The sequence below is a fragment of the Rhineura floridana genome, chromosome 2 (assembly GCF_030035675.1).
Source record: "Rhineura floridana isolate rRhiFlo1 chromosome 2, rRhiFlo1.hap2, whole genome shotgun sequence".
In the NCBI taxonomy this organism is placed as follows: Eukaryota; Metazoa; Chordata; class Lepidosauria; order Squamata; family Rhineuridae; genus Rhineura; species Rhineura floridana.
Window position 1 is genome coordinate 1,014,604 of NC_084481.1, and position 14,415 is coordinate 1,029,018.

Here is a 14,415-nt window from a genome sequence, read left to right on the forward strand (position 1 = left end):
CTAACACACTCCCCTTTCATGCTGATTAGCTCATTCTTGGTGATCACTCGTGACTGAGTAAGATTGTTTTTCCAAAATATAGTCTTTAACAATGGATCCATCTGAATCTGTATCCACCGCCGATGTACCAGTCCATGACTAGGGGCTTCTGGATTTCACAGTCCTGCTCCCATCGCCATTTGCTGATCGCCATGGGACTTTTATTATGGAAGATGCCTGTGCGTGAATTTGTTTGATGTCGGGAGATCGGTGAACCACGATCAACACACAGTCTTGACAGAAAAAGGCTTTGATCCAATGGCATGGGTACCATGACGATTGGAAGTCCTTTATCTGCTGCAGCCTTCATCCGCCTTCACAGCCGTTGTAACATACACATTTTTATCCTCCACCTGTTCTGCCGTTGAGGACTTTATTGGATCCTTCTTTGTTTGGTTCCTCTCCCTTGACCTTACCGCCATGGGTGACCCTGCTGGGAGTACATGACTCCCGACGGCATCGCTCACAGGGTTCATTGGAACATGCAAGCCCACTCACCACTACAAGGTGACGACCCAGCGAGGGGTGTTAGCTCATATGATGCTGGAGATATAGGGATCCTGCTCCCCAAAAAGTAAAGGGTCTAGGACTCCCTGAGCTCCTGGACAACTACACCCCTGGTGCCAGGGCAAATCATACATCCCAGGAAGGGGGAGGGTGGCCTCTACAAGATGCCAGTACTTCCCACCTGGCCTATAGTTTCTGCTGGGTGCAGGGCACTCATAAGGTCATCTGGCAGAACTAAAATGAAGTGTAAGGAGAAAAAAATATGTAATTTGGGGTGACCACTCCAAAATCTGCTGTGGGCCATGAAACATCATTCACCTGAGCAAAGGGGAAAGTGTCCTCAATGAGATGCCACTGCATCCTGCCTGGAATGGATTTTCTTGTGGACACATGAAACGGATGTGTGCATCTATGCACAACAAGCAATGTAGAATGTATATAAGGAACTGTGGGTTCCCATGCCAAAACATGCTTTGGGCACTACAAGTCATACATCCATGCATGCAGGAGAGGGTTCCCACCCAGTTCAGAGCTTCTTTTGTATGTATGTTACAGACAAGGGCATATATGTATTAGAAAAATAGCGAATATGTAGAGAAAAGAAAATAAGAAACTGCAGTGCCCATCCTAAAAGATTATTTGGGGCACCACATACCATATTTCCATGCATCTGGGAGAGTGTGTTCTATGAGATGCCATCCATGCATACTTTGGAGTGTCATCTATGAAATTACATCTTCTTCATGAAATCATTGTTTGTTGACCCTGCCACGACGAGTCCTTCTGTCACCAACATTTAAAAATAATAATTGAGCTATAACAAAGTAAGTAACAGGGAAGACCAATACAATTTTTTTAAACATCCACATACATCATAAGCACTGTCCATAAGCACTAGCATACCATAGAGGACACCCTATAAATTTCTGGGGTGTCTGATTTGTCTTGGCCCAGAGAAGATTTTGTGGTGAACACTCCCGGATATTATTTGCTTTGCTTTTTGTCTCTGGTTGTGCATAGATGCCCTTATACATGCCCTGAATCCAAACGAAACTCTGGGCCAGGTGGGAAGCATTGGCATTTTGTAGAAGATACCCTACATTTTCCTTGGGTGTATGATTGTGTGGTGGGCATCCTCAGTTTCTTCCCTCCCCCCCTGCATCTTTTTGCCCATTTTGATTGTGCATTGCCTGTATCCCTGCCCTGCACCCATCAAAAGTTGTGGGCCAGGTGGCACATACTGCAGTCTCGTAGAGGACACCCTCCCCTTTCCTGGGGTGTACGGTTTCCCCGGCCCAGAGCAGATTTTGGGTTGGGCACCCTCAGTTACTTATTTTTTATGATTTTATGACATTATTGTGCATTTATGAGCATTTCAGAAGCCTGATAATTTTGACTGAATAAGTTTGTTATTCTTGATGGGGAGAGTCCCCAAATCACAGTAATATATGATGTGGGGTATCACAACATATATTTTGGGGTTCAGAGACATGTTAACTTTTCTATGGAGTTGCTGTAGCTGTGAACTTTTCTTGTTTTTTAGTGTTTTGAACTTTCAAGCAAATAAGGAACTGGGAACTAGGAACCAACTTCAGCGTCGTATTAAAAAGCAATTTTAACGTTTTAAAATAACTTTTGAAACTTTTAAAAAATAGCGTCCTCGTGACATGAGAGCAAAAGCTGCTAGTTTTTTTTAAGGACTCCGATGCCCAATTTAATTAAAATCCTGTATTTCATTAAAATCCCCCTCTACTTTCTAAGGGTTTCTGCTCCTTTGAGACCAAACAATAGCGTAAAAGAAACTAAAAAGTCTCGTCTCCACACAATTTAATTGTCACTCTACATTTATAATCTCTATGTTCCTACCAGAGTCTCTCCCCGCCAGCCATTGGAAAGGGTGCTCACGCGTACGCGCCATTGTCGTTTCGTCACCGAACGTCACTCTTTCCCCCGCCCCTCCTCCTCCTCCGCGCGCACGCCGTCTGCGCCTCAGTGCGGAGCCGCCGTCACTGCCGTCATGGCTGACAATGCTGCCGCCGGCCTGGAGAACCACCGCCTGAAGAGCTTCAAGAACAAGGGCCGCGACGTGGAGGTCTGTGTCGGGTCGGGCGGGGCCTGCTGCCGTCTAGGGGGTGGGGTGGGCGCCCCACCGGGTTTCGCTCCCCAGGCCGCCGTCCGCCTGCCTCGCAGAGCTGGGCATGGTGGCTCAGTGCCCGGCGGTGGGGCCGCCCAGCCACCGGCATCGCGCCCCCTCGCCTGCCCCTTGGTGACCGCGGCCTGTTCTTTCTGGCCGGCCCTGAGGTGCCCTCTCTGAGGCAGAGATACGGGCGTCGCAGCGCTTCGTGTGTCTGGTCCGTACTCAGATTGCGGGTCACCCTGGCCTGGCGGGACTCCTCTTTGTAGTGGTGTTAATAATACAGCAATCGTGCTGGCATTGCGCAGGCTCGACCTGGTGCGCTCGGTTGCCCACCTCCGCCACAGGGAAGCGGGTCATAACCCTTCTCCCTGTCCTTCACACAGGGAACTGAACTATGGGCACCAGCCAATCATAGTGATCCTCTTTGTGCTGGAAGGATTCCAAGTGATGTACTTTAGAGAGCTTAACCAACCGAGGGTCTATTTGTGATGATGATTTTCAAAAGAGGCTTGAAATGCCTCTTTGTGCTGTTACTATTGCCTCTGTACTGTTTCTGGATTCTGACAGCCGGTTTACATCTTCCCATATGGAATTCCCATAAAGCTTGCCCTTTCCCTCACACCGTTCCTCATTCTTGAAACTTTAGATAAATGTACACATTATCCTGAGTTCGTTTTGACAGACATTTTCCTTTCTGATAGAATAGTTTCATTTACTCTAACTGAAATATTGTTTAATTAAATGTCTGCCTAATTCAGATAACTGTATTTTGAAAATGGGTGATACACCAAGCAGCAGACTAGTATATCCAAACTGCGCTTTCTTCTGAGTAGTCATGTGTAGGTTTGTGCTGTTTTATAATTCTGACTAGCAGCTAATTTACGAGATGGTCACTTTGAGGAGAGATGGAACAGTAGTAATATCACCCCTCATCCCATAAAGTGGAGTAACAGGAAGTCCTTTTGGTACGCGCCAGTACCTCCACCCCACTTGCCTCTGGGTTGTTAACTATGGATCCAGTTGGTATTCCACAGGGAGCTCAGTTTGGATATGGGTTCTCCAGTTGCTGCTCCCTACCAAAGAGAAGCAATTGCAAGGGTACAGTTGCATTGCAACCTTTCCCTAAATTCCAGCAGAGTAGGAAGACCTGCATTAGTGGTTTTCTTTGATCATGTAGGCCCAAAAGGAATATCTTCACAAATCTTCTCTTCCAAGCCAAGTAATATTGGAGGAAGAAGGCATCTCACCTTAAGCGTACTCTGAAGAGCCTAAGCACAGCCAAGGTGGTTTTTTTCTAGTTGATTGTGTTTTCAGACAGACTGCTATAATTGATAATGGCCATATGAAAGTTAGAACTTTCAAGTTGCAGTCTTTAGAATGTTGTATGCATGGTTCCCATCTTTGCTTTTTTCTTTGGGTAAAGCCAATTGAATACAAGATTTGCTAATAACCCCTTCCATATATCTTAACACTTTTCTTTGTGCTTTAATAGTGATGAATCTACTTTCTTGCAATAGAGACTCGACTGAAGTTTTTGTTTCTAACAGTTGAATGATATCATAGTTAGCTAAACAAAATATTGAAAGAACTGTTATGTCCTCTTATTGTCATACATGCAATGCCCACTGCTGTGTTTATTTTATACCAAGAAAAATCAAAAATTTTCTTTAGAATTCTGTGTGTAGCACAGGGGTGGGGAACCTCTGGCCTCTGGGCCAATCATGGCTCTTCAGGGAGTCCCATCTGGCCCCTGAGGCCATTTCCCCCACTGGTGATATCAATGGATGGGCGGAAGGACAGAGTTTAGTCCTGCATTGGCTGGATGATCCTGTTCCCAGCAGGGAACAAGACTGCACAGCCAAGGCAGGAGGATTTCATCCCTGCTCATCAGGTGAGTGGGATTTAAATCCCTCCTCAGAAGCTCCTTTTGAAGCAGCTCGCAGGAGCTCCTTCAGAGAGGCTTTTGCAAAGACGTTAAGGTAGGTCCTTCACTCCCATTTGCTCAAAAAGAAATGTGGGGCTGTCTTAAAGCCTTTTCCAAGTCTCGCTATGGTTCCCTTTTAATTTTCTGATATTGGGAATGTAAAGGGAAGTACAGGGAGACTTGGAAAAGGCTTTTGAGAATCTCCCCCCTTTTCCTTTCCCTGATCATGGAGACTTAAGGGATTTTGACAGGTGTACAATCCTGCCCATCTGCCAATCATGTGACATTTTATATGATGTCATGTCAGCTTTGCCCCACAAAGCAGATCCTGACCCATGGAGCCAAAAATGAATTTTCTTACTGTTTTTCTAAGCATGTTTTACAGCATGTCTAAACTAATACATGTTTGTATTTGCATCTTTAAGGAAAAAAATAGATCCATTTATTTTAATTATGAGCATAATTAAAGTTGGATCTCTAATCTGGAAATAACGGACCAAAGCTGTTGCAGCGTGATCTTGAATACATGCATTGAATATGAGTGTATCTGTCAGGATGTAGATTGACACTTTTCCTCTTAATGTCAGTGTGTACCATTTGATTGACTTTATGTCCAATGAATTATTGTTAGTATTGATGTAAGTTGGAGCCTGTAAACTTTGGATATACAACAACTCTCAGAAGTAAGTTAGCAACTTTTATATAATAATCTGCAAATATGAGCATGAATTGATTTGGCTAAGTCATGGAAACATTGCCCGGGTAACTACATGCTTAAATAGATGATATACTCTCTAAGAACTATATACTAACCTTGTGTGTAATAGGAGGTACTCAAAGTATCTGAATACAGTACTAACCTCCCATGTTCAAAATGTAATGGAAAATGCCACATCTAAGAATATATATCTTACATTGTCAGACCATGATCCATCTCACTCAATACTGTAATATTTGACCAGTAGCTATCTGGAATCTCAGGCAGAGGTGTCTCACAGCTTTGCTAAACCCCTTGGATTGAAAGATGCTAGGGATCAAATCAAGGTCCTTATACTGCTTTTCCTTCTTGATGTATTGTGCTCCCCAGAGACAAGGGGAGAGGAGCGACTCTGCTGGTGGCAAACTGCAGACCAGTGGTAAGTGTGTTCTTTGAGTGCTCTGTGTAAGGGGATGTGGGGATGCTTTTATGGCTAAGGTACAGGGGCAGGAAAGAGATATTTTGGAAGGCACCCTCTCCATCTCATCTGGCCAGTGTCTGGGCACTTATATATTCAATGCAGAACATACTGATGAGGATGAGTAGACGGGGGGGGGAAGGATGAGTAGACGATACACAGTGTGCAATATAATTTTCTCCATAGTCTTTATGCCCTAGTTTAGTGTTGTTTATAGCCCCAGAGGGCTATATGTGTGTATATGTATTTTATTTACTAAAATAGTTATACTTGCCTTTGATTTGAATGTCTGGCATTGTGGAGCCTGGTTTGCATCTTGGTACACCAGTGAGCTGTGAGGCTGATCGGGCATGAGTAAAACATCATAATCGTGCCTACTGTGCGGCGGTGAAGGCGGCAAAGAAGGCCCACCTCTGCCTCCATTGCATCCTCAAGTAGCTGTCTGGTGGAGCTTTTCCATATTGTCAGGGATCTGTTGACATCAACTCCAGGAAATTGAGTCTTAGACCCTTCAGAGGCCCACTGTGAATTGTTTGCTAGGCACTTTGAGGGTAAAGTTGCTCAACTCTATAGCAGTCTTGATGCCCCATCCACATCTACTGTAGTCCCCAATGAGGTGTCCAGTGCAACGTCTGCTGCAACTTCTTGGGAACGGTTTCAGTTGATGTGGCCTGATGACATAGACAAGGTGCTTGCGATGATGCGGCCAGCAACGTGTCCTCTCAACCCTTGCCCTCCTTGGCTTATTAAAGCTTGCCGAGGGGGTTTGACCGAGTGGATCCAGGGTGTGGTCAATGCATCATTGCGGGAGGGAGTGGTTCCAGCCACCTTGAAAGAGGTGGTGATCTGACTGCTCCTGAAAAAGCCCACCCTGGACCCATTGGTGTGTGACAATTACCGACCGGTCACAAATACCTCCTTTTTAGGGAAGGTGATTGAGAGGGTTGTGGCGCAGCAATTGCAAGTACTCTTGGATGAAACAGATTATCTTGACCTTTTCCAGTCTGGGTGCAGGCCTGGTTATGGGACTGAATTGGCCTTGGTCACCCTGATGACCTTTATCAGGAGAAGGACAGGGGGAGTGTGACCCAGTTACTCTTAATTGATCTCTTAGCTGCTTTTGATTCCATTGACCATGGTATCCTTCTGGGCTGACGATAAGACGGTTATTGGAGGCACTGTTTTACAGTGGTTCTGATCCTATCTCCAAGGTTGTTTTCAGAGAATATCATTGGGTAATTGTCTTTTGGCCCCCTGGCAGTTGTGCTGTGAGGTGCAGCAGGGTACCATCTTATTTATTTATTTATTTATTTTATTTAGTTTAATTTATATACCACCCTAAGCCCGAAGGCTCTCTGGGCGGTGTACAAAAAGATAAAAACAAGCACAATATATAAATACAATAAATAATAAATAATAATAAAAAAGCAATAACGAACCAAACAACATCCAAAATACGGAAATGCTGTTTAAAATACACTTTAAAATGCCTGGGAGTATAAAAAGGTTTTCACCTGGCGCCGAAAAGATAGTAGCGTTGGCGCCAGGCGCACCTCATCAGGGAGACTGTTCCACAGTTCGGGGGCCACTACTGAAAAGGCCCTGGTTCTAGTCATCACCCTCCGAGCCTCTCGATGGGATGGTACTCGGAGGAGGGCCTTAGATGTTGAGCGTAGTGTACGGGTAGGTTCATATTGGGAGAGGCGTTCCACCAGGTATTGCGGTCCCATGCCGTGTAGGGCTTTATAGGTCAAAACCAGCACTTTGAATCTAGCCCGGAAACAAATAGGAAGCCAGTGCAGACGGGCCAGAACAGGTGTTATATGAGCGGACCTTCTGGTCTGCGTCAACAATCTGGCCGCTGCATTCTGGACTAGCTGTAGTTTCCGAACAGTCTTCAAGGGCAGCCCCACGTAGAGCGTGTTGCAGTAGTCCAATCTAGAAGTTACCAGAGCATGAACAACTGAAGCGAGGTCGTCACTGTCCAGATAGGGACGTAGCTGGGCTACCAATCGAAGATGATAAAAAGCGTTCCGTGCCACCGAGGCCACCTGGGCCTCAAGAGACAGGGAAGGATCGAAAAGAACTCCCAAGCTACGAACCTGTTCCTTCAAGGGGAGTGTAACCCCATCAAGAACAGGATGAACATCCACCATCTGAGCAGAGAAGGCACTCACCAACAGCGTCTCAGTCTTGTCTGGATTGAGCTTCAGTCTGTTAGCTCCCATCCAGTCCATTATCACGGTCAGGCAACGGTTTAGCACGTTAACAGCCTCACCTGAGGAGGATGAAAAGGAGAAATAGAGCTGCGTGTCATCAGCGTACTGATGACAACGCAGCCCAAAACTCCTGATGACCGCACCCAGCAGCTTCATGTAGATGTTGAAAAGCATGGGGGACAGTACCGATCCCTGTGGGACTCCACAATGGAGAGTCCAGGGTATCGAGCAATGTTCCCCAAGCACTACCTTATGGTGGCGACCCACCAAGTAGGAGCGGAGCCACTGTCAAGCAGTACCCCCAACTCCCAACTCCGTGAGTCTTCCCAGAAGGATACCATGGTCGATGGTATCAAAAGCAGCTGAGAGATCGAGGAGAATCAACAGAGTCACACTCCCCCTGTCCCTCTCCCGACAAAGGTCATCGTACAGGGCGACCAAGGCTGTTTCGGTGCCAAAACCAGGCCTAAAACCGGATTGAAATGGATCAAGATAATCTTGTCCCCCATGCTGTTTATGAAGCCCTTGGGAGCTGTCATCGGGAGATTCGGGGCGAGGTGTCAGCAGTATGCTGATGAATACCCAGCTCTGTTTCTCTGTAACATCTGAATCGGGAGAGGCTGTGCAAGTCCTGGACCACTGCCTGGACTCAGTGATGGGCTGGATGAGGGCCAATAAACTGAGTCTGAATTCTAGCAAGATGGAGCTGCTGTGGATTGGTGGTTCCTTAGTTCAGATAATTGGTCAGTTGCCTGCTTCGGATGTGGTCATACTCCCTCTGAAAGAGCAGGTCCATAGTCTGGGGGTGCTCCTCAATCCATCTTTGTCGCTAATGGCCCAGGTGACCGCTTTGGCTGGTAAGACAGCTGTGGCTGTTTCTGGAGCGGGATAGCGTGACCACTGTTGTGTTCATGCACTGGTAACCTCCAGGCTGGATTACTGTTATGTGCTCTATGTGGGGCTGCCCTTGAGGTTGGTCCGGAACCTGCAGCTGGTGCAAAATGTGGTGGTGAGACTGCTCACTGGGGCAGGGTATTGGCAACATGTCACCCCACTGCTGAAAGAATTGCCCATTTGCTACCAGGCCAAGTTCAAGGTTCTAGTTTTGGTGTACCAAGCCCTATATAGCGTGGGACCAGGATACCTGAAAGACGGTCTTATCTCTTATATACCCAGTCGATCACTGCGCTCTACAGGTGAGGGCCTTCTGCAGATGCCATCTTATCATGAGGTCCATTCCGCACAACATAGGAAACAGACCTTTAGTGTGGTGGCACCTACCTGTAGAACTCCCTCCCCTTAAATATTAGACCGGTGCCATCTCTGTTATCGTTTTGGTGCCTGTTGATGATCTTCCTCTTTCAACAAGCCTTTTAAGTTGAGACCTTACCCCAGTCTACTTCTGTGTTGGAATTGCTTTTTTAAAAAAACAGTATGTTTTTAAACCTTTTTTTAAACAATATGTTTTTTAACCTTTTTTTAAGATGTCTTCAGAGCTTTTTTAAAAAAATGTTTTTAAAGTTGTTTTGTTTTGATGTATTTTAAAGTCTGTTTTTATGATGTTTTAAAGTGTTTTTAGTGCTTTTGTTTGCCGCCCTGGGCTCCTGCTGGGAGGAAGGGTGGGATATAAATCAAATAATAAATACATAAATAAATCAGATTGAAAAGGTTCTAGATTATATTGCTTTGCTTCATGGTAAGTGCCTTGTGTTGTATCATAACACTATACAGGCTGAAGGCAAGGGCTTAGAATGGCTCTCATGTGACCTTAGCAGAGTGCATTTCTTTTAGGCTTAAGTTCTTGTCTTATTTTAAATGTCTTATTTTATCATGATTTAAATTGCTTTTCTGAAGGACTCGATTTTAATAGTTTAAATCAGAGTATAAATCACATAGTAAGCAAATATTTTGAATTGTTTTTAGATTAATTTTCTTCCATATCCCCCAAAACATAATTAATCCTGCAAATATAAAACCAGTCAGGGAAAAGTCTTCTGGCTTAGCCTGATATGCAAAAAACAAAACACTTTAATAGAAGAATATTTAATCATGCCCCTGTGTGTAATCTGAAATGGTACAGCAGGGTTACTGTATGCAGTTTAGGAGAACTAAATCTTACTTTAGCCTTAGTCTTGCTTGGGAGCTTGTCTGCTTGTGAGATCAGGCAGAAGATTTAGCACTAGTTTATATTTAGCGTTTGAATCTATATGGTAGACAGGGGTGGGGGCAGACTATGTTACAAGTAGTGAGATGAAATTGAGTGCTTGGAAAAAGAGGTTGTGAATCTCTGCCAAGGCTTCAAGTCTATATACTTACCACACAGGCGCATCATGTGATATGTGTAAAAATTGAATGGTGCAGTGAGGGTAGGTCTAAACCATGGCTGTCCTTGTGTGGTCTTAGGCAAGGGGCTTCTGCCAATAAGAAGCTGGAGTCATTAGCTCAGAATTAGTGATATACTTTCACATTAAACTACTCTGAGGCTACAATCCTGTACTCACTTTGCTTCCTTTAAAATCAAAGTGACTTCATAGTGACTTAAACACCTTGTGACAGGTCCAAATGATGTGATCAACACGTCAGCTTGTTCAGGTTTTTTGGGATCAGTTTTAGCTATTGTAGCCTAAGAATGTATACAAGACACTTGAAAATGTTTGCTTGATTACATGCCCTTTTCATCCTTGCCCACCTTGATCATTCAAATTAGCCAAGGGAAGCCGACCACATGTGGTCAGTGCTCATGTTCTGCCTAGTTCCCTGAAAGAGGCAGTAGAACATCACTCCTAAAGAAATCTACCCTGGACTGAGGTTGTTGACCACTACTGCCTCCATTCTTGGATAGGGTGCTCAAGAAGTGATGGTTCAGTTGCCAGTGTCAGACCTCTTAGATGACGCTGATTTTTTTTCTTTAAAAAATTTGCTTTGGGTGGATTTTCAGATTATATAATAAGAAAAACAAGCCAGAATACGAACTGTGGGAAAAAGATGGCATTACATCATATCTCAAAGTTCAGTGAAGTCTAGTTAGGGGCAAAATTAGAAGTTCCAGACCTCCTGGGATGCTGCTGGTAGTTTTTGCAAGTGGTGTTCACTTAAATGTTGAATAAAGTTCCACCATACGGTGTGAAAGGCTTTAGGCTTAGCCTTCACCTGAAGAGCTCGAAGGTTATATGTGATTTTTTTCAAGAACAGCAATATTCCAAATATTCTTATACCACTATAAGAGATTCAAATCTTGAGAAACGTTCCATTTCTGTACAATGGACAATCGTGCAGGTATTAAAAAATTCATTAAACAAAATGTCCATATTGTCACCGCTAAAATTGAAAGAAGGGCTAGTTGTGGTAACATCTGGATTGGGGTGTTATTAATAGTAAAGATTTCCTTAGAAACATAAGAAAGGTTAGATTGGCATGGGCAATCCCACCATAGGTGGAAATATTTATTTATTTATTTATTATCATTATTTTTACCCCGCCCTTTTTCCAAAACTGGAACTCACGGCGGCTTCCAGATAAAAGCACACATGTAATTAAAAACATACAAAAGTCTAGATTAAAATCAAATTAATCAATTTACAGTATTAAAACCATTCATACATACAGTTAAAATAATTCAAACTCAGTTTAAAATAATACAATTAGGCAACAGCAATGCAGCACCCTTCAAGACCTGTCCTTAACAGCTTTCAGTTCCAAAGGCTTGTTGAAATAAAAAAGTCTTTGCTTGCTGACGGAAGGACTGCAAGGAGGGAGCCATTCTTGCTTCTCTAGGAAGGGAGTTCCAAAGCCTTGGGGCAGCCACTGAAAAGGCCCTATCTCGCGTCTCCACTAGTCGTGCTTGTGAGGACATAGGTATTGAGAGAAGGGCCTCTCCTGGTACCCCGGGATCCACATCTGCACTAGCAATCTGGGGCAGCATTAGGCACCATTTGGGAAATCTGCACCAATGTCATATACCACAGATGGTGGGTTTCCTGGTATGCGCTAAAACAGATTCAACCAGCTTTCCCAACCACAAATTTTGCCACTGTGCATCCTCCAATCTTTCTCCCACATCTTCTTCCCAAAGAACCTTTAGTCCTGTTAACGGACCTGCAGTGGTAATGAATAATATTTTATATAATTCTGCTACGAGCCCTTTCCAGAATGACCCATATTCACAATCATGGCCTCAGATCATGTGAGGAACCTGGTGACCTGGGATATGTGGATCTGTCAACAGATGAGTTACCAGATGAAGATGCAGCCAACATGCTCCCAGGCCCCGCAGGTCTCCATGAGGCTGTTTCTGGGTGTGTTATTTTTGTAAAAGTCACACATCCTAAAATATCATTTGCAATCATGGAGAGTGGGAATGGGACTGTAGAGGGTATAAAGGGAAACAAGCTGGAGAAATGTGGCTCAGCCATCACTTCCAAGCCTGAAATGGGTGGAGAGTGAGTGATTTTGTATCTTCTTCAGGAAGGCCATATTGATGTGGCCAAAAGTTATCTCCCAAAATGGGCCTAAACCGAACAGGTCCTCCTCTGAAGCCATTCAGGGTTTACATATTTTCATCAATATGAAGCATGTTTGTTGGAACTAGAGAACCTTGTAATAAAGAGTGATGTTCAGCAATTCTCATCCTCCATCACTTTTTCGGTAAAGCAATTTCAATGCCAAGTGTGGCTTTTTATTTTGGAAAACAAAGTTATTAACGATACGCTGCCAGAATTCAAGAATTGCTTGATGGAGAGGAATGGGGAAGACATGAAACGGGAAGAGGGACTGTGGAATGATCTTCATTTGCATAGCCACTATCCTGCCAAGAGTAGATAATCAAGTTCTCTTTCTTGACCAGTTGCTCAAATATTTTTTGGTTTGTTGAATCAATGACCAAAATTCAATTGAAATAATTTGAATAGATTTCTAGGGATCGAGACACCCAAGTATCTAAACATTTTATGACATAGAGAAATATGACTTGTATGGCATTCTCAGTTGCTCTGTAGGTTTGAGCTTAAAGAACATCATGGTAGATTTGTCCAAAATTAATACAAAGCCCTGTGATGTCCTCATAGAGGCTAAGTTCTGTCTGTAAGGCAGGAATTGCATGGTCAGGATCTTTGAACAAATGCAAATTATATCATCCTGCTGCTGAAAGATCCTGACCATGCGAGGATTATGCAAAGGATTAATCGGCTTCTCTTCACTCTCCCCCGGCAGCCTTCTAGGTTTGGGTTTTCCATTAGGTGTTCCAGGGAGGAGGTAAAGAGCAACAGAGACTGGGCCGCCCTATGTAGTACCACTTTCAACAAAAATAGGTTTAGCAGCAATCTTATATGTTCTCATCATAGTTAAATTCTGAGTATACAATTTGGACACAACCTGATAAATTTGTTGCCAGGACCTTGATTCTTCAAAACATCAATAAGACAGACCCATTTTAAGCAGTCAAAAAGCCTTATATGCATCCAGTGGTAGAACTACTAGTGGGGATTTATGTGTAATATTCACTAATAGGCAAAAAACCTTGCTGTTTAAGAACGTACATACAGCCAACAGATATTTCTAGCACACTGGGTGACCTTGGGCCAGTCACTGCCTCTCAGCCTCAGAGGAAGGCAATGGTAAAACCACCTCTGAATACCGTTTACCATGAAAACCCTGTTCATAGGTCAACATAAGTCGGCAATCCATTTCCATTTAAAAAAATGATTGCACAGACATAAATCCATATGCTCAGAGGCACATGCTACCAAATTCTTCCAAGCTACACAGCAAGTGGATTGGACTGTGAAAGACCAACCCAAATTGTGTTTGCATTTTGACAAATTTGTAGGACAGTACAATATCTCAGAGAGGAGGTCAGGTCTCCTGCTCCCCTGGTGCATTCACTATAGGTGCACAATTTCCCTGCTTGTTAAAGTTTGATAGAAATATCTGTTGGCTATAGGTATGTTCTTAAACCTCAAGGTTATTTCCCTATTAAAAGTGAATTAATTTCAAAGCCTTTTTATTGGTCAGTGTCGTATGATGGTGAAGACAGCTTTTTGTGTTTCAAATTGGAGGTTATGTTCTATTTCTATTTAGGGTGCATTAACAGTTGAATCTGAAACTGCAGTTTGATGTAAAATCAGACTTCAGGAATGACTGTAGCTGTTGGAAAAAACAAACGTAGCCTGCCTAAAATGCTTGTTTTCAACCTGCCTTGTTTAAACCACTTCATTTAAGGCAAAGTGGGCACCGTCAATTAAAAACATAGAGCACACCTCGCATTTTGCTAGAATATATTTCACCTCCCATGGTTTTATCTTGTGCAAATGGAGACACTTCTCATGTCCATTGGAGACTATTCTGTAGAATAGTCAGTGCCATTTTCCCACAATTATTTTTGGCATTTTTTAAGTGTAAATTTTGAAAAGTGTTGCT

At 43.7% G+C, this 14,415-nt stretch overlaps 1 protein-coding gene across 1 annotated transcript in view; it reads left to right on the plus strand.

The window, feature by feature from the left end:
- Positions 1 to 2,470: 2,470 nt before the first annotated feature.
- KPNA3 (karyopherin subunit alpha 3) overlaps positions 2,471 to 14,415 on the plus strand; it is an 85,398-nt gene continuing 73,453 nt past the window's right edge. Inside the window, exon 1 of the mRNA XM_061607552.1 lies at positions 2,471 to 2,638. Within this exon, the coding sequence (XP_061463536.1) occupies positions 2,564 to 2,638 (75 nt within the window). The 5' untranslated portion in view covers positions 2,471 to 2,563. The remainder of the gene's footprint in view (positions 2,639 to 14,415) is intronic.